Below are 20,861 nucleotides of genomic sequence, written 5' to 3'. Positions count from 1 at the left end.
ACAGGAGTATAGATCCATAGAGTACCTTCAATCAAAGCTAGTCAACCACTGGAGGACTTTTCTTCTGAGGCATATGTATAGTGGGTATCCTCGGGTACTACATACGAATTTGGAGTAGTCCCTATGGAGATGATAGGTGATACAGTGGAAGCTATAGGAATTCATGAGACAGAAGATGTAGAACTAGAAAAGAGTCAAAAAAAGATCCCCAGGAAACAACTATGTAGCACTTGGGGCTTGCACGTTTGTAGGTGTTCTGTAAAACACCACCACCACCACCACCCCTTCACCTCCAAAAATACTAACAATTTGGTATTCTCAGAGAGTCCACTTTTACTTTTAGTTATCAGCCAGAAGACACAATGCAAAGGCATTTGATGAAACATCATATTAGGAAAAGTAGTAGTTCTCATTCATATAAGGACTTCTTCCATAAATACAAACACCACCAATGGGAAGGAAACCTATGTGGTCAGAATAAATGCATTGAGGAGCATATCTTGGGAATCCATGAAGCCATGCACATATAGGAGAATAATATATCTCCAATACTGTAAGGCTATTAATATCTTCTGTTGATGTTATTAAGCTACTTTCTTGGGCTTGTTCCCTGCCCAACACTGAGTGTGTCCTCCCTAACTCTGTCTGTATCTCTCTCTGCTTCTTTCTCTGCCTCTCTCCTCTTTTCTTCTTTCCTTTTTCTTCTTCCCTCTTCTCTTCTCTCCTTTCCTTTCCTTTCCCTTTCCCCCCATCCCCTCCCCTCCTCTCTTCTATTCTCTCTCCTTTGATTTATAACTCAGAGGGCTAAAGCTTAAGCTCTTTTAGTAAGAAAGACAGGCTTTTACACACAAGTATAAGACTAGAAGAAAAACAACTTAAGCTCTGTGTAGCATTCTTTCCTAAAGGAGAGAAGTCTATAATTTCCCAAAATCTTAGCCCCAGAAGTTAATCTCTTTTGGAATATGAACCAAAAGACAGATAATTAGAACCTACAGACCTATCTTTCTCTTCCTAGAAGGATCAACATCCTTGTCTTGAGTCTCTACTGACCTAAAGTTAGAAAGTCTCTTTCAACCCCTAGACATTTCCTTATCATCAACATCCCCTCTTCCTCAAACCTAAGGGAGTTGGAAGTAAGGAAGTGAAGTCACTGAACCATAAAAATCATGGAGGGATCTGGGGGCCTGACACCTTGCCCTCTGTCAGTCCCTTCCCTCTTTTATCCCTTACAGTCCCAAGGATCTTGTCCAGGAAAATGGGTCAAGGGAGGCAAAATCCCCAAAAGGCTAGGTGGAGCCACAATGAAGTTTTTGTACTCCACCATGAACACCTCAAACTTTTTATTTTTATTTTTTGGCTGGGCAATGGGGGTTAAGTGACTTGTCCAGGGTCACACAGCTAGTAAGTGTCAAGTGTGTGAGGCTGGATTTGAACTCAGGTCCTCCTAAATCCAGGGCCAGTGCTTTATCCACTGTGCCATCTAACTGCCTCCTGAACATTTTATTCTTAATTCCTACTTTTCACAATTCCAAAACACATGGAAAATGTTGGGCTAAATTGTTCAAAAACACCTGTTTTTTCCTCCAAATTTATATGTATCCTTTTTCAGATTTTTTTTTACTATTACTTTTTAGGTAATTAACATAAAATTCATAAACCGTTGGTGTTGGTGCAAATATCATACTTTGTTCTTGGGATCACAAAACAACCACACATTTGTAGTTTCTATGGTGGTGGGTCCCACTAAGGAGCAGCACTCCAATTGGAAATAAAAAGATGCTAGAGTTGTCAAAAGGATGCTGCAGAAGAATGCATGAAATGAAGAATGAAGAAAAACATTCCTGCTCCATGTTTCTTTCTACATTTCCTTTGGTATTCTCTTACCACATTCTGCTTCATAATATGTCATTGTATGAGGTCTGGGATTCCCAAAGGGTTCCAAAATTGTGTTCTGCCATGTTCCAACATAGAAACAAACATACTTATAATTAACAACAACTATTTTGAGCTGGATCAATAAGGCAGGAATGCTAAATAGGAGCACACTTTTGAATACTTGCCTCCCTGTGAGAAGGCTAACAAAAATAGCTAGCATTTACTTAGAGCTTTGCTTTGTAAATACCATCTCATTTTAAAGGTAAGAACAATCCTTGGCGGTGAGTACTTTTATTATTAGACCCATTTTATAGATAAAGAAACTGAGGCAGACAGAGATTATGTGATTTACCTAGCTAGCAAATGTGTGAAGCTGGAGTTGAACTCAGGTCTTCCTGACTCCAGGCCCATCATTCTATCTACTCCCATCTAATATTATCCTTGCAAGTCCACTGAAAATAGCACCAAAATGAGAATGAATCTTTTGTTGTTGTTGTTGTCGTTAATTTAGAGGCAAACTTAACTCTAGATGACAGCACTAGTAGAGAGCCAAGCTTTTCAAGCAAGTGCTTAAAGAAAATGATTCAAACTATCCTAGTGTTGCCTTGTTGCCTGATATCGGATGACTCACTAAACTTCCTGGCCTCAGTTTCCTTTCCTGTAAAAAAAGGACAAGACTTCTAAGACTGATTTCTGCTCTAAATCTATGCTATACCCTATAGTTTCAGCTTTTATTAACAATCATTCTGGTTAACTAAATTATAAGCATATATATGCATGTATATATTATATAATATACATATACAATTGTATATGCTATATATGTATACATATATATATATAGTATAGATATATAATACATACCATATATAGTTATTTATTTATATTCTACATACATATGTTCACATACAAACTCAGGTACCTTAAATAGGAACTGTGGCGACAGTTAATTTGGAATAGGTTAAAACTGAAAATCGATTATATTCAACTAGTCCTCAGTTAAATGGTAATGTGCTTGTGATGCTCACTTTACATTGGAATTTATATTTTCCTTTTCCTTTTTACTTTAAGACAGGTAAAACCTTATTAGTCTGGGTTTTTATTTGTTCATTTATTTGTTTTGTGGTAGTAGTGGGATTTTCTGTTGTTTTTTGAAAAGTATACCTTTTGTCATTTTGACAGCTGGAGATGAAGCCAAACATTTAAGATAGATTTTTTTTTCTCCTGGCAACAAAAGCAGAGAAATATTTTTTAATTAAGGGGAAAAAAAGCACATCTGTGCCAAAGGTACCTTTCATGTTTAAGCTGTAATTAGCTAACCAATTTGGTCCCTGATATATACTGCACGGACATTTAAGTGTGAATAGCACTGAAGCTTGATTACAAAAGGCAATTATTAATTTTAAAGCACACAAAAAAAGGTATGGCCTGATTACAAAGGAATGATTAAGGCAGGCTATGTCAGACCCTGTGAATTAATAGCAGGCTTTGTCATATTCAAAGTACACAATTTAGTCTTTGCCAAAGGTTATATTTAGAATCTCTGGCCTTTTGCCCTTCAGTTATTCTAAGGTATTCCTGGATGTTTTTGCTTTAGAAACTTAGAAAGAACCAGACCCCATATAGAAAACACCAGATAACCTTTTGTGTGAGAAGGAACCTCAGATGTCATCTCCAACCCCTTGGTTGGATTGAGGAGGGACCAGAGGCCCAACTGAAATGTAAACAAAAGGTATTTCTCTCCCCCGCCCCCCTCCCAATACCGTGTTAAGTTCCATAACAGCAGGCCTTCTTCATATCTTCATATTCCAGATCCTAAGCCATATGTCTTACAAATACTACACACCTGGTAAGTGTTTATCAGGTCAATTGAAATGAACATGGGTTAGAATAAACACCCCACCTGTGATCACAGGGCCCTGCATTTTCTATGAGCCCTTCCAGGAGGACCCTGCCAGTGCCCCTGCAGCAAGGCACATCCCATGCTAGGGCTGGGGCTTTGGCTGGGTCCCTGGGGCGGGGCCTCCTCAGCCCAGGGTTCCTGCTGAGGAGGAAATAGGGAGTTTTGTATTAGAACCAGGAAGTGCTGAGGAAGCCTTCCAGAGCCTGCCTTAGAGGAACTGAGAGACAGGTGGGTCCTTGGAGATTCCCGCCTCCCACCCAGGGCGGGAGACTTGTCAAGCACAGGGGCCAACGTGGGGGATGGGAGACCTGTATCTCCTCCCCTCCATTTTACTGTGACCTGATTTTCCCAAGCTGCACCCCTCCCCGCCCCCCCAACCACCGACCATTTTTGAGGGGAAATATGTTCTTTTTATGGAAGAGGGGCAGGTTTGAAAGAATTACTCCCAGGGGAAGGCAGGCTTGTCGGGGCGGGGGCGGGGGGGGGGGGGGGGGGGGGAACCAAAAACTTTACAAAACTAAAAATGTCAAGCCTCCTCGGCCTAGCTGCTGCAGAGGGAAACGAGGCAGGGGATTCAGGGACTGTGGAGAAGGAGAGAGGAGGATGGAAACCCATTCATCTTTGAAAGGATGATCAAATATGAAGAAAACATTTCTCTTTCTAAAAGCCTCATGGGGGCGGGGTGGGGGGAGGGGAGAGGGTCCAGAGAGGGCTTTCCCCTAATTCTTTGTGGGATATCCTTTGAGCACAATCCTTACCTGTTCTCACAAGTGTCAAGTTTTATAAATTCACAGCTGGGAGGGAACTCTGGGGTCTTCCAGTCTAACTTTCCTCACATTCTACAGATGAAGACACTGAGGCCCAGAGTTGCCCTCCTGTCTAGGGTGTGGGGACAATGGGGAGGGGGGAAGGGAAGGGAGCACATTGGGAAGCAATCTCAAACTCATAATTGACCTCTGTTGTGAAATCCAGGGTCTTCGGTCTCAGTCAGAAAATACTTAAGAGGAGGGAGAGAAGAAAAAGGAAAAAAAAAAAAAAAAGGAATTCATCAGAGATTGCATCTAAAATGAGCTTAGACTCCTTATTCCAGCACATCATATTTACTGAACATCAGGCAGAAGAGAGTCGTCGGTTGAGGCATGAAGGTCAAGTACATTTCTGTCATTTTGCATATGACTTTATATATTTTCTTTTATTCTACCCCTCCCCCCACTGTGTTTAACTTAAACCAGAATTACATTTTGGGAGGCCTGCTCAGTCTGATTCAGGACAATTATTGAGGTGGGGGTATAATAAGCGAAGGTTCTCACCCAATGCTACAGAAACATGTTTTATAAAGAATCATTGTGTTTGAAGATTTACTCTGTATTCCAGTGCGAGTGGAAATAAGCCGATGTCGTGAAAAAATTCATAAAGCAACAGAAGAGTTGAAAGAAGAGAAAATGAAGTCAGAATCCAAGGTAGTCTTCCAATTCTCATTTTTGAAAGTGTTTTACAGTGACTGTGTTGTGTGTGGTTTTTAAATATTAGCCTAATACTGTTAGACAGGAAAAACGCTTTAGTGTCATTGTTACTTGGAAATATCTGGTGATCCATTTTCAGAAAAACCTTGAATCTTAAATACAGGGGATTACGAAGATTAAGAGAAATCAGTTTACACAAGGATAGCTGAAATATTAAGGTATTAAGGCTTGCAAAGCACTCAGCAGCTCTGTGACCCTCAGCACAGCTTTGTAAGGTAGATACCACAGGTATTATTATCCTCAACTGAGGCCCATAGAGATTTAATGATTTGGCCAATGGTTCTATGGCTGGTAAGTAAAAATGGTAAAACTTGAACCCAGCTCTGTCCTAACTGCATCTAGAACATGTTATACTACATATCACTACCTTTATACAAAATAAAGTTCATATAAATAGAATTTCTAGGGCCTGAGGAGACTTTATAAAATTATGTAGCCCTACCTACCCACTCTACAGATGAGGAAGCTGAGTTACAGAAAAGAAATGTGACTTAGAAGGAAATAAATACAAATGCTATTTTTTGCTGATGTTCAAAATCTGAAGAAGTTGTGAACTGTTAAAATAATCAATAATAAGTTTGTATTTTTTTCCAGTGGGGAAGAGGTAGGAGAAAAAGGAAATTCTTGTTGATTGAGGAAACTTTAAAAAAGAACCCATAAAAATAATTAGTACTATATATGACTATGATATAAAAAGTCATAAGTAAAACTTATTTTTATAACAATTTAAGAGGTAGTTGATTTTCATATAATTATTCAGTATTTTAAGCATTCATATTAACTTGTATTTCTTTTCAAACTCTAATATGTTTTACTCAATATTCTATCTGAAAACAGTTCTCAGCCTTCAAAGATTCTGGCATTGGTAGAGTAAAACTTAAAATGCCATATCATTGGCACTTATGGAAAGCCAAAGAATATCTTCTTTGCTTTTGTTTTGTAAAGTTATCTTAATTGGAAGTGAGGAGAGAGATTTCTATAGGCCTGAGTGATTAAAGACATCTTCATGGAGAAAGGGTGACTTGGACTAAATCTAGGCCTTAAAGGGTTGAGAAATACATTTGTAGGCAGGGGGATGGTAAGTAAGGGGGGGCGGGGAGGGAATTCACTTTTTTAAACAAGGAGTATTGGTAGGAGAGAAGTGTTTGGGGAAGATTATTCTGACAGTGGCATGCTGGATAGATTGGAAAGGAGAAAGCAGGTTGGATTTAGGAAGGTCAATTAGACTTTAGTTATAATTCAAGCATAAGGGGGTTGTTGTTGTTCAGTCATTTCAGTTGTGTCCAACGCTTTGTGACCCCAGTTAGGATTCTCTTGGTAAAGATACTGGAGTGGTGGGGGCAGCTAGGTGGTGCAGTGGATAAAGCACCGGTCCTGGATAGGAGGACCTGAGTTCAAATCTGGCCTCAGACACTTGACACTTACTAACTGTGTGACCTTGGGCAAATCACTTGACCCTTATTGCCCTACCAAAAAAAAAAAAAGATACTGGAGTGGTTTGCCATTTCCTTCTCTGGCTCATTTTACAGATGAGGAATTGAGTTAGTAAGTGTCTAAGTCCATGTTTGAACTCAGGAAGAGGAGTTCTTCTGACTTCAGGCCTGGCACTCCATCCACTGTACCATCTAATTGCCCAAGGAGAGAGCCTGCAGATGCAAAATAGACATTTTCCTAGGAGTCTTGAAGACAATGAAGCAAGACAGTGAATTTGCCACCAGTCTAGACTTTATTTATATCTTTGTCCCTAATCACTCAAAAGTATAAGATTCCCCAAAGAGAATGGGAAGTAGTAATGACCAAATTAAAACTAATCATTGTCTTACAACATGGAGTGGCTTACTGAGGGGAGAAAGGACTTGAGTCAGCTAGAATTTGTTGAAACAGGGGCAATCTTTTTCCTTTTTTACTAATCTGATTGTAAATAACCTCAGGGCTGAGTCTCTGTCAGACTCAGAGGAAAGTAGCTTTAGCACAGCTTTGATGCTAAACCAAGGGTTATTGCTCTAGCTAAAATACAGCATGGTAACACTCTAGTTGAAGATGGCATAGTAGCAGACAGACAAATTAAAAATTGAAGATGAAAAAATACTATAGCTACCCACTGAAGAGCAATCCCAGGAGACCAGTAGACTGATCCATCTACTAGAGACACTTTTGTCTTGAGAAGAGCCCATTGGCCAATTAACTTACTAGGCTAAGCTTTCTATCAGGTAGACAATACCTAATGTTGCCTGGCCCAGTCCAGCAGCAATGGTTCTTGGTGAGGAGCCAACATGGCAGCCAAGTGACTTGCTCCACCCATTCTAGCACCATATTGGCCAGTCTGGCTGAGTCACTGCAGTGACTCCAGTGGAGATATTATGCTAGCCCTGAAGAATGATAGAGTGATTCATAATGAAAAAATATCATGAAGATTGTCCAAAGACAAAGCCTTAGAAATTGAGACCCTATTATTCTACAATTCTAAGCTGCCATTGTTATGTGTGTGTACTTTAAGTCCATGCCCACTCTTTTCCTGTTCTCTTATCCTGCTCTGTGGGGGTATTTTGGGGCAGTGTACCCCCAAGTTTGACAAAGAATGCTCTGGAACTACTTTTCTTGCTATGCCATTGAGTAAATGCTCTAGTTAAAGAAATGTGTGAGAGGAAGCATACTGGTAGGGGCTTGTGAGCTATTTAGTGTTTGGTGAAATAGTCATGTAAATAATTAACCTTAAAACCTTGGGAGTAGTAATAATAACACCTCTCTCCATGGCAAAGTGGATTGAGCAGATGAGCCCTCAGGGAAGTGTTATATATTACAAACATACTTATAATATGTAAATATTTTATATGTATATAATATATAAAGAAATATTAAAAATAATAAATATAAGATATAGTAGAATGTATCATATATGTGTACATATTATGTGTGTATATATTTACATATACAAACAATACACATACACGTATATACATACATATGTGTGTATGTATGTACGTATATATGTATATATATATATATATATATATATATATATAATATGTATGTTTGTTTAGGAATATATATGGTCTCTTCCAATAAATTGTGAGCTATAGGGCACAGACAGTTAATTTTGTCTTTGTAATATCAGTCTAACACAGTATCTGACACATAATAAGCATTTAATAAATGATTATTAATTTATTGAATTCTACAACTTTTTTGGTTACTGCTCTATAAAATTGGGATACTCTGCCTGCCTGAAAATAGAAATGTAAACACTGATTGACACACATATATACACAAAATGTTTCTTATCAAAAATCTTAAATGATAGAGATCAGAGGGCATACCTATAATAGTGTTTAGAAATTCTTACTGAAATTACTAATATAATTTATAAATGTGAATTACTTCTTAACACAGATTAGTTGCATGTAATATTATTTATTACATAAATACAATTGTAGCCTGCTTGCAAAATTAATTTACAAGTCTCAAAGTCATACTTAGATATTGATAATCTGCTCTTGAATTAATCTAGTATAAATATAGACTTTGATAAAGTTTAAATGAATATACATCCCCAAAGATTTGATAGTAATTCAGTTTAGCAAACTTTAAGAGCTTAGATTGGAAAGAATTCTAGCTTTGCAATCAGAGAACCTGTGTTTGAATGGTAGTTCTGCTTAATTACTACCTGTTCGAGGGCAGCTAGGTGGCACAGTGGATAAAGCACCAGCCCTGGATTCAGGAAGACCTGAGTTCAAATCCAGCCTCAGACACTTAACATTAGCCGTGTGATCCTGGGCAAGTCACTTAACCCTCATTACCCCACAAAAAAACAAACAACAAAAATAATAATAAAAATTAATTACTACCTGTGTGACTTTGGGCAAGCACTTAGATTTTCTAGGATTCATTTTCCTTATCTATCAAATGAGGGGATTGGAGCAGATGATCTCCAAGGCCTCTTCTAGCTCTTAATCAATTTTTTTCTATGATGTTATTGTGTGCTTGAAGAGATGAAAAATTCAAATAAGAGACTATTCATACTTCTGAGAATAAAGGCATAGGTGTTTATTAAGTGTCTACTGCATACCAGGCACTACACTAAATACTTTACAAATATTATTTCATTTGCTCCTCACCACCACCTTGTAAGGTAGGTGCTATTATTATACCTCTTTTTCAGCTGAAGAAACTGAGTCAGACAGAGGTTAAATTACTTACCCAAGGTCACACAGCTATTAAGTGTCTTAGGCCAAGTTTAAACTCAGATCTCCTTGAGTCCAGGTCCAGTGCTCTATCCATTGTGTCATCTAGCTGTCTCTAGATAACTCTAATGTAGATTAAGTGCATTAGAAAGATGCGAAGTATTATAAAGCTAGGTCTAAGGGGAAGGAATAAGGGAAGGTTTTCTGAAGGTATTAAGCATTTTAGATGTGCTTTAAAGCTTGGGCAGAAACTCAGTGGGAAAGAGGGGAAGGGAGGACATTCCAAGGAGAACAAACAACAGGAGGTAAAGCACAGTTACAGAGGGGATAGACAATACAGGGCATATTTGAGGGCAGAGAAGTCCATCTTAGCTTGAATGAGAAGTAATAGGAGTTAAGCCAAAGAAAGTACAAACGGGCTTGTAGGGGGCCCTAAATGAAAGGCAAAGGGATTTATTAGCTCCTGGAAGACCTTTGTTTTCATTTTTGCATCTTCCCTCATATAAGATCCAGCTTTCTCTGTGTAGTATATACACATATATGCATATATTTGCATATATGTACATACATACATAAGTGTGTATACCAGTAGTAGAACAACTCTGATTATAAATGACTAATGGTAAGAACTGAAAAAGTAATCACATTGATTTTTCTTTCTTTTATTCTCAGAGTTAATTATATGCCTGCCAATATCAATGAAAATGTATTTACTTGACTGCTTGATTTGGTATTTATTGACCAATCTATCAAAAAGAAACAACCTAAGAAAAACCTAAAATATAATTTGAATAGGGTAGTGCATGAGTTTTTCAAATAATTGTACTAGTGATGGTCTAAAAATATTTTGGACATCCTTTTTAGAGATTACTTATGGTCAAAAATGCATTTTAGAAATACAGTATTCATTTTTTTCCCCTGTCCTGTAAAACCCAGGTAGCATGTAATTAGAACTTGAATGATAGCATTTGCCTTTCAGGGCTCAATGACTACTTTAAAATATGTGGTTGCAAAAGCCACAGATTATATGGCATGGGTACTTTGTGAATTGAAAAGATACAGTATGCCTGGTTAGGCTTAGCAGTGTGAAAACAGAAACACAAGAGCACAACTTGATTTGCCCCAGAACAAAATATGATCCTAAAGATCCTGATAATAGAGGAAGGATTTTGTAGTATTTATAAGGTAGTACACAAAAATTGAGAAATCACAGATTGAATTTACTCAAAATCTTTTCAATGTCTGATATATGTATCTAGTGGTTAACCTGATAGAACTTTGATCTCTATAAACCACTGAAAATAACTTTCTTTCTCAAGAGGGAGCAAGTGAAGGAAAGTCTAAGGCAGTTTATAAATTTAATAATTATATTTATAATGAAAGACTAATACAAATGGGGTATTTTTACTTTTCCCCCTAATCTTTTGGGATCCGCATGTTGATCTTTTGAATGGAGAAAACAAATTAGGAGCATGCCCAAAGCTGCAGAAGATACATCCTAAGAAAGGAACAAGCTCTTGACTTTTGATTGAGACATGTTGAAATGCAGTTTTAAAATTATGTTTGGTTTTTTAACTTGTGAAAGAATAATAGTCATTGCCAAAAAAATCTGAATATCAAAATAACTAGACCATTTTTTTTAAAATTAAAGGGTATTGGCTACTTAGAACAAAAATAGAGCTTAACTCTCTACCCCTGAGATCATTTAACTTGGAATACATGTTCACAACTTGCCAAATTTAAGAGTAAGCTGGGAATTCTACTTCATTCATTCATTCATTTTGGGTAATAATAATAATATTAATTATTATTATAATTATCTTTTGGAAATACTTTTTTGGAACAAGCAAATATTATATCGCCTCATTGCGCAACAGAAAAAAGTTGACAACGAGCCCATTCCCTTGTATTCATCTAATGAACTTAGAGTGGTTTACCTCTGGATGAAATCTAATCCTTTCATGGGCAATATCTACATCAATTTAGCCAGCAAAAAATGAGTGAAGAAATGTTAAAGAAATGATTGATTCATATGAACTTGTTAATGGAAATGGCAGAATTTATGATGACAATTCAGGACCTATCCTTGCTACCAGAAATTGTAGAAGGGTTATTCTTAAGGACCACAGATTTTGTGATCATGCTAAGAAATGGGAGAAACTGCATAATGAAGCACTGCAGGCTGTAAAAATTTAGCACTTACTGAATCTGAACGAGACTTTACCTAGAAGTTAGAATCGTACATTTGAAGCATTCTATCTTTCATGGACCAACAGATGATAGATCCCCACACTACAAATATTAGGAGAACCATTAAAATATCCTGAATAACTCAGTTGGTTGGTACTGGAACCAAACAATCTTCACATACTAAATGGTCACCAATAATTGCTCAGATGAACATTGGTCCGTAAAGAGATATATGCCAAATACTCATAATTTCCAAACTCCCTGAAAAGAAAAGCTTTCAAAACATAGAGATCTCATAGAGGAGGTTCAAAATCATGTAGGAGGAAAATAAGTTGCACATTATTCCTATTGTCCTGTCTGGTATTGGACTGAGAGTACTTTCAGTGTGACTACAAAAGATGAGATTACATTCAAATACTTTTTTTTTTGCAGGTCTGTGGGGGTTAAGTGATTTGCCCAGGGTCACACAGCTAGTAAGTGTCAAGTGTCTGAGGCCGGATTTGAACTCAGGTACTCCTGAATCCAGGGCCAGTGCTTTATCCACTGCACCACCTAGCTGCCCCAAATACTTTTATTTGAGTAGAAAATAACCAGATATTTTACCCATCTCTTTAATACTCCCCAGAACATGAAATATACAAGAATAATAACAGTGTAAGAACTTATCTCATGACTCTAAGTGAGTCTAGGCATAGTAAATAGAGTGCTGGTGTTGGAGTCCTGATGAAGAGAGAAATCTTGCCCTGAATACTGATTAGCTGTGTGACCTAGACCAAGTCATTTTATCTCTCTTATACTTGATGTCTTCCAAGTTCCCTTTAAGCTCTAAATCTGATGAGAATAGGATGACAATAATAACAGATTACATCTATATAGGGCTTTAAATCTTTCAAAGCATTCTCCATATCTAATTTGTGCATTATCACTAGTTGTTTCCTATGCCTGGAATTCTCAAGCTCCTCTTCCCTGCCTCTTGGTTTTCCTGGCTTCCTTCAAGTATCAGCTAAAATCCTACTTTCTGAGAAGCCTTCTCAATCCTCTTTAATCTTAGTACCTTCCCTCTGAGATTTTCTCCAGTATATACCTGTGTCTATATCTGTCTCCATATAAACAGGCATAGATATATAGAGAGACACTTGTCTACATAGATATATAGAAACACACATGTCCATATATATATACATATATATGGATATTGATATACATATACCTATACATGCATACATATACACATATATGCATGCATACAAACATGTATAGGTTGTTTGCATATAATTGTTTACAAGTTTTGTCTCCTATTAGACTGTGAATTCCTTGAGAACAGGGTCTATTTTTTTTTAATGTATCTTAATATCCCCAGCATTTAATAGATGATTGTTAAAGGTGCAGCTAAGTGGATAAAACACTAGCCCTGGAGTCAGAAGGACCTGAATTCAAATTCAGCCTCAGATATTTATTAACTATGTGACCCTGGGCAAGTCACTTAACCTTGATTATCTAAAAAAAATTCTTGTTGACCATTGACTGACTAGTCCTGTATAACATACTTGGGGAAGAATAAATGATATAGAAAATAGTCCCTTTCTACAAACCATTTTAGGGTCTGGTTGCAGAAAAGGAGCAAGTTCATGAAAATACTAGAAGCTTATTAGAAAGCACACATGAATACATATAAGATATGTTAATACTTTGATGATGAACATTTTAATCAGTGCCCTTCTCTGTCTACCAAGGCAGATCATAGCCAATCTATGACTTGGTATACCAGAGTTGCTGTGGTCAAATAATTAATTGCCCTGTGGCCAGACTGGTAATCAATCTCTCCAAACTTAGTTAAGCTGTCCTTCTTAATATAGACACAAAATATGTTCCAAGTTTATATTAGGAGCTTTTTCAGTTTGTTAGAGCCTGTTAGAGCTTATCTTCTGTGTATTTGCTTTTGAAATCTCTGGAGAATCCCTATATCCCCGATAAGGGAGAGGACTTTGGTAGAGAAAGTACAATAACAATATACATTCATAAAGACTTCTGCTACAGTCTCACCCTGGAGCCTCCTGTAGTACCTGGGGCTGGCTTTTTCACCCAGGAACATTCATTTGCCATGCCAGTCCCCTTTTTGCCATTGAAAAATTCCTCCCATCTCCCTATCATTCCCTACCTATTTCCTGCCCCACCCCTTCAGCTCCTTTTGATGTTTTCTTGTCCCATTAGAATACAAGCTCTTAAGGCAGGAAGATCCTGGCACTTAGTTAATACATGTTTGCTGTTTTACCTTCCCTTTCATAAAGATTCCTGAGAGACAGAATAAAAGGAGGCATCAGTGTAGGGTACTTGGGTTTGGGGAAATTTGATGGAAGTGACTTTTGAATGAGGTTTTCCAGATTCATAAAGGGAGTGCCAGTGTCAGAAGAAAGAAGGGATTATATATAACAGATGTTACAAAAAAGACAAATGCCAGAATTTGATATAAATTCTGAGAGATTGAGGAGTCAAGGATGATACCCACGTTGTGAGCCAGGACAGATGATGGCACCTTCAATACAATAGAGAAATTAGGAAGAGGGGAGGGTCTGGGGAAAAGGGAATGAGATTAGTTTTGGACATACTGTGTTTAAGATATCTACAAGATATCCAGTTGTAGGTCAGCAGGTAGAGATGTGGGACTAGAGGTTGGGAGAGAGGTTAGCACCAAGTAGATTGAGAATCTGCATAGAGGTGATAAGATAACCAAGTAAAATATTATAGAAGGAAAAGAAATGAGGGCACAGGACAGAGCCTTAGGGGATGACCCAAGGGTTAGCAGGCATGATGTGGATGAAGATACAACCAAAGAAAATGGTGAAACCTGTAGGAAAAGGAAGAGAAAGAAGAGATATCAGTGTCAATAACCGAGAAAGAAAAGAGTATCCAGGAGAAAAAGAAGGTGATTTCTATTGCCAAAGGTTGCAGGGAGGTCAAGAAGGATGACAATTGAGAAAAGACCTTTAGATTGTCAATTAAGAGATCATGAGTAACTTTGGAGAGAACAATGTTGACTGACTGAATGAAAGTCTAGTCTTTGGCAGACAAGATAGGATGAGGTAGAAGAGATAGTCAGCCAGAGGAGTCAAGCAGTGCTAACAAAGCATCACCCCTGAAGAAAAATATCTTCCTTACACATTCCACCAAGAAGAGATTTATTCAACTTTAGCAAACATTTGTTAATATGACTGGAATATAAAATATCTTGATGAACCAAGCAAATTTTTGCATCAATTAGCACTCCTGGTTCATATAATGTTTCAGTAATTTACTATATGCAAGGCCCTATGGTAGGCAATAAAGACACAAAAGTTTAAAAAAAAGAACTGTCTCTCTTCTCAATGAGCTTACATTCTCTTGGAGAGGGATAAGTCAGATACATATATAAACATAATATAAGGAAGATGTAATGGTTTATGAATTGATTGATAGGGCAAAAGGGATATGTGATAAAATACTCTAAGAAAAATTAAATGTGGAGGGGACACACACAGCATGATGGCTGGAGAGGGTCAGGTAATATCACATGGAGAAAGTAACCTCTGAAATGAGCCTTGAAGGAAAAAAAAGAAGCATTTTGAGTTGTTAGTGTTCCACCTCAAAAATACTTTATATTATATACTGATCTATGTGCATGTTGTTTTCCCCCAGTAGAAAATAAGCTCCTTGAGGCTAGGGAATGCTTTATTTGATTTTTATTCTCAATGACTAGCACATAGTCCCTCAATACATATTGCTAGGATTGGATTGAAATGTGCTTCTTTATTAAAAAGATGCCTAACTACTTAGTACAAAAGTTAATTTCCTTCTTCCCCCCAAAGAGTATTCATTTAGATAGAACTACCTATTTATAACTTGCCACATGTGAGAGATTAAGCTGGGAATGCTATTCATCCATCCAATGAATATTTAAGCAATAATAACAATTTTACAGGAATACTCATGGAACAGTCAGATATAATTTCAGTGAACAATAGTAAAGGCAGTTTACCATATAAGCTTTGTAACAATCCTCTAGTGTTTTTTAAGGAGCATGTTCTTTCTTTGCAACTAGATATTAAACTCCTTGTGTGAATGTTTTTTTCCCACTTCACTTGTATCTTCCCAAAGCACGTTGTATAGAACCAAACACAAATGAGATAATATATGTAAAGTGCTTCATAAGTTTTATATCTCTTTATAAATATCAGTTATTATTATTATCTTGTTCTTGTCATCCTCTTTGAAGGGTGTCATGTAAAAACTATCCTTGTTGTTTTTATCGCTATCCTGCTATTTTTTTACTTTATTTTATTTTATTTTATTTTGCGGGGCAACGGGGGTTAAGTGACTTGCCCAGGGTCACACAGCTAGTAAGTGTTAAGTGTCTGAGGCCGGATTTGAACTCAGGTACTCCTGAATCCAGGGCCGGTGCTTTAACCACTGCGCCATCTAGCTGCCCCAATCCTGCTATTATTTTTAATGTCCCTACGGTATATTAAACAAGTGGATAAAATTACTTTTTTTTTGTAACTGAAAAAAAATCATTTAATGTAGATAAGCTCATCTTCTGTAGACTCATAGAAAATATCATTAATATAACCTCAGTAGCATACTGGACAACAGGGATGATATGCACCTCATCCTGTGCCCAGATGATTTTGATTTCTCTATTTTGAATGCTTTTTAAGTATTATGGGGTTTAGAGATTATAAATAGTTGGTATATATACATTAAAAATGTTGTTCTTAAGTTTATATGGGCCAATTTTATGGCTATGTGATTGTCGATAATAGTTTGGTCTGTGATGATTTAATGGCTGAGCTCTTTAGGATATTTTAAAGTCAGTATTTGTATAATGGAGATTTATTGTCTGTCAGTCCATGAAAGATAGAAAGTTTTTTATTTATAATTCTAGCTGCCAAATCATGCTAGTTTTTCCAGAAGACACTGCCCTAAGTTATGTATTGTCTACTTTCTCCTTAAATATATATAGGTTTACATATAGGTATGTATATACATGCATGTGTATGTATATATATGTGTGTGTGTGTGTACACATATATACGCTCATGTACACATACCTATACCTATCTATATCTCTACCTATATATATGTGTGTATATATGAATAAATCTCTCTCTCTCTCTATATATATATGTATAGATATGTATGTATGAATAAGTCATCTATATCCACTACTAAATACAGGCTCTTAAAGATAATCCTTCTGGAATTTCTGGTGGCAAAAATGTAGTCCTGAATTTCTATTATCCATTTTCACAAATGTCTCAGGCATTTAACACTTCTTTGTTGACATGTTGTTGTCTGTATTCATGCAGATATCACTCATGAAGAAGCTTTTGATCTCATTCTTGGGTCTTAGCCATTTCATAGGTGCTATCCAAAGGGAAACCACCTTTAGTTAGTTACATTTGCTTGATAGTCATTAGAGAGATCAGTTTTTGTTTATTTTTTCTCTTCTTTGTCTGTCTTTTATATGAGTATCAGGATCATACTGAACTAGTGGGCAGAGTTTAGTAAGATACGTTCTTTTCTTATTTTTGAAAACAGTTTATGTAATGTTGTTATGTTATGTAGTGAATTGCTCTTTGAATCTCTGATATAATTCACTTGTATATCCAGCTGGTCCTAGGTCTTTTTTCCTCTTAGGGAGTTTATCTATGGCTTATTAATTTGTTTTTCTGAGCTTAAACTAGCATAGGGGCCAGACCTTTGATTTTATTGGTATAGGAAACTCCCGAGGGAGAAAACACCCTACTAATCCACCTCCACTTCAACTTATTGTCTTAGTTGCCTAATGCACTGAGGTTAAGTGACTGATCCAGTGACGTGAGCAACATAGCCAATATGTGTTAGGAAAAAAAATTGAACCTAAGTCTTCCTGGCCTCAATGACAGCTCTCTATCCTATATGCTCTAGTTTCATAAACTATGGATCATGACCCCAAATGGGGATCATATAAATGAATATGGGGGTGTGTGCAAAATTTGGCAACAGTAAAAAGTTTGGTTTATCAGTTTTATATGCTTATATATAATGTGGGGATTACATAAAAATTTCTGGGGTGAAAAGGGGTCATGAGTGGAAAAAGGTTTAAGAAGCCCTGCTATATGCCATGATGCCTTTTCTGAGATTGGTTTTTTTAAATTCTCTATTTCTTGTGCTATTAATCTGGACATTTATATTTTTGGCAAATGCTCATACATTTTATTTAAATAATCAGATTTGTTGGCATATAATGGAGCAAAATTATTTGTACTAATTTCCTTTGTTTCTTCTTTATTGTTGTGAATTCTTTTTTCCTTCTTTCACATTGGCATTTTGGTTTAACAGTTTTTCAAAAATAGGTAACCATTTTTTCTCCTTTACCTTTTTTTCAATAGTTCCCAGTTTTATATATTAGTACAATGGGAGTTTTTCCCCCCTTCTATTATATTAACCCTTGTTTGATTTTTAGATTTTCTGTTTTTGTATTTAGTTGTTTTATTTTGTTGTTGGTGGTGGTGGTGCTCAGTCCTGTGTATGTCTTTGTCTCCTTCTCCTTCCACAATCCCCAACCAAGAATTGGGTCAGTATCCTGCTGCAGCCTGAGAGGCCTCAATAGGATAAGAGCTCTCTGCTCATCCAGTGTTCCCAGGGCTTTCTCTGGTTTCTCCTCTGGGATGTCTCCTCTTTGAGAACTCATAGGTTTCTGGCTGTATTCCTAGTATATTTGATGGAGAAGCTTACTATCATTTCACTTTGGTCTTCTTAGTCCTTGCTCCATCTGGGGCTTGCCTTTGCTGGCTGTTTGTAAGACAGCTGGGCTTTCCTTTTGCTTAACCATCTTCTCAGGTGTTATTTACATAAAGTTTCTTTCTTTCTTTTTGTGGGGCAATGAAGGTTAAGTGACTTGCCCAGGGTCATGCAGCTAGTAAGTGTAAGTGTCTGAGGACAGATTTGAACTCAGGTCCTCCTGATTCAGGGCTAGTGCTTTATCCACTGTACCACCTAGCTGCCCCTTACCTAAAATTTCCAAAGAAAACTCCTTTAAGGAAACTCTTACTGTGCCAGAATAATGTTCAACTTCTCCTTATGCTTTTTCTTTGTCTAACTTGTATTACAATTATTTAAGTACATGTCTTATCTGCCTGTAGACTCCTTGAGGAGGTTTATGTTCCTATTTGTATTCCCAGTGCCTTGTATATAACATACATACATACATACATACATACATATATACACACATATTCACATAGGTGTATCTCTATATACATGCATACACACATATGCATATGTGTACATACATGGACACATATAAATACACATAGTTGTATGTTGTGTATCTTTGTTGAATTGAATTGAATTGAATGGGACCAAGGGTGGGAAGAGAGGTTCTGAAAAAAGCAGAAAGTGGAAACAGGACAGGAAATAAGAGAGGTATTTACTTAGGAGATGGGAGGGATCTAAGATAAGTTTTTCTGATTTTGTAGTTACACTTAGGATTCCGTGGCCATTGAAAATAATCTTTTTGCCTTTGGAATTCATACGGCTTTGTAATTTGCTAGTGCCTGAACTAAGACATCAAGACTATTTTAGAAACTTTGAAACTTTAGCTTCTTCCAATCTAGCCCCTCTCTAGGACTCCAGTCTCCATGCCTCCTAGTAGGAAACCATGTGAAGAGAAAAAGAAAAAATGAAGAAAGTGAAGATGCACTTATTGTTATATGTGCCACCTTTAGTTGGGGGAAACTCAGTCAGTCTTTTCTTCTATCGTGATCCTCTCCCTTTGCCCTTGTTTATCTTAATTATACAACCTCACCCAATTTCCCACTCAAAGTAAACTTGTGGAAAGAACATTAGACTTGGAGACAAAAATATCCGGCTTTCAATCCTGGCAAGACACTCCACACCTCTTTAGCCTCAGTTTTCTCATCTATAAAAGTGGTCAAGAGAAAAATCTATGTAAACCTTAAAGCTCTATGCAGATGAGTTTTTTCATGAAAATGCTATGATCCTCCTAAAAAAGATTGATGGCAAAATTAGTTGAATGTATGGAGCTGGTCTTAGGCATTGGTAAAAAAGCTTCTTTGGAAAACCTTTCAAACTTACTTTGAAGTTATGTAATATATATATATATATATTTATATATATATATATATGTTTTGCTCCTTCTTGAAGTTTCTCTGAGCAAATGGTGTCAACATTTTCTAAGTAAAATACTGATTTTTCTCCTAAAGCACCAACTTCTATCTCACATATAACAATATTAATCAATCTGCTATACTTCTTGAAATGTCTCTTTATTACAGTTATAAGGGAATATTTTTTTCTTTCTTTTGATTGTTATGTGACATAGGAAAGCAAAATCCTATATACAAATAATTTTATGTTTTCTTACGTAAAGTTGATTATTATGCTGTTGGGCAGAGCATTAAATCAGCATAACTTCAGTCCCTTAAGATGGAGATTAGTTTTAGCCGAGAAAAGAATAGCTTTATACTGTGCTTACATGCACTAAAATATGAATTTTTAAAAACTCACAGTCATTTTCAATTTCTAGGTTCTTCCTGATAGAAAATACTTGAAGCCTTCCAGGCAGCAAATACAGTGAAAAGTTGCAAATGGTGGCTTCATTGTAAACTGACCTAGTTGACCAGATAAGTCAGCTTACTGTGGAAGCCATAAGCTTGTTTTGAAAATCAAACAACCCAAGAGAAACAAAGCCAAGGGCAAAAAGCTTTTTAATGATGAAAAGAACAGAATTAACCAGGGGGTTACTGCCCAGCACCACCTCCTTTTTTGTTCTCTCCAAATACATGTCTGATTCTATACTATATAAATGGTCACTTGCATTGTAAATACTTTGTCTTCATATCTTCATTTCCTAGAGGAGGGAAAGATAAGGAAAGGGAAGAAGCAGAAGAGATGTTTGCTTAACTGAAATCAAACTCCATTCTGAGTGATTTTCCTGCCCTTGCTTCTCCTCATCTCTCCCTTTTCAGCTTTGTTATGGCTACTCAGGGATTCCCTACTCTCACAGACCTTTAGACCCTCCCTTCTGATAGTGCTATGAATTTCACATACTGTGTTGTTGTCTCCATCAGAACCATATCCCTTGTGATTAAAAAAAAAATCTGACTAGCACAGCTTTTCCTGTCACTAAGCACCTGATTAATTCTTTTT

General features: G+C 36.8%; 1 protein-coding gene across 1 annotated transcript in view; it reads left to right on the top strand.

Moving 5' to 3' along the window:
* The first annotated feature begins 4,808 nt into the window (after positions 1 to 4,808).
* The window catches only part of CCDC172 (coiled-coil domain containing 172), a 52,133-nt gene continuing 36,080 nt past the window's right edge, over positions 4,809 to 20,861 (top strand). The window contains exons 1-2 of the mRNA XM_043981259.1: positions 4,809 to 4,923; positions 5,153 to 5,238. Of these exons, the coding sequence (XP_043837194.1) occupies positions 4,845 to 4,923; positions 5,153 to 5,238 (165 nt within the window). The 5' untranslated portion in view covers positions 4,809 to 4,844. The remainder of the gene's footprint in view (positions 4,924 to 5,152; positions 5,239 to 20,861) is intronic.

This window comes from Dromiciops gliroides, chromosome 2, assembly GCF_019393635.1.
Source record: "Dromiciops gliroides isolate mDroGli1 chromosome 2, mDroGli1.pri, whole genome shotgun sequence".
NCBI lineage: Eukaryota > Metazoa > Chordata > Mammalia > Microbiotheria > Microbiotheriidae > Dromiciops > Dromiciops gliroides.
Note: the sequence above shows the minus strand (reverse complement) of the source record. Positions and strands in the feature narration are given on the sequence as shown.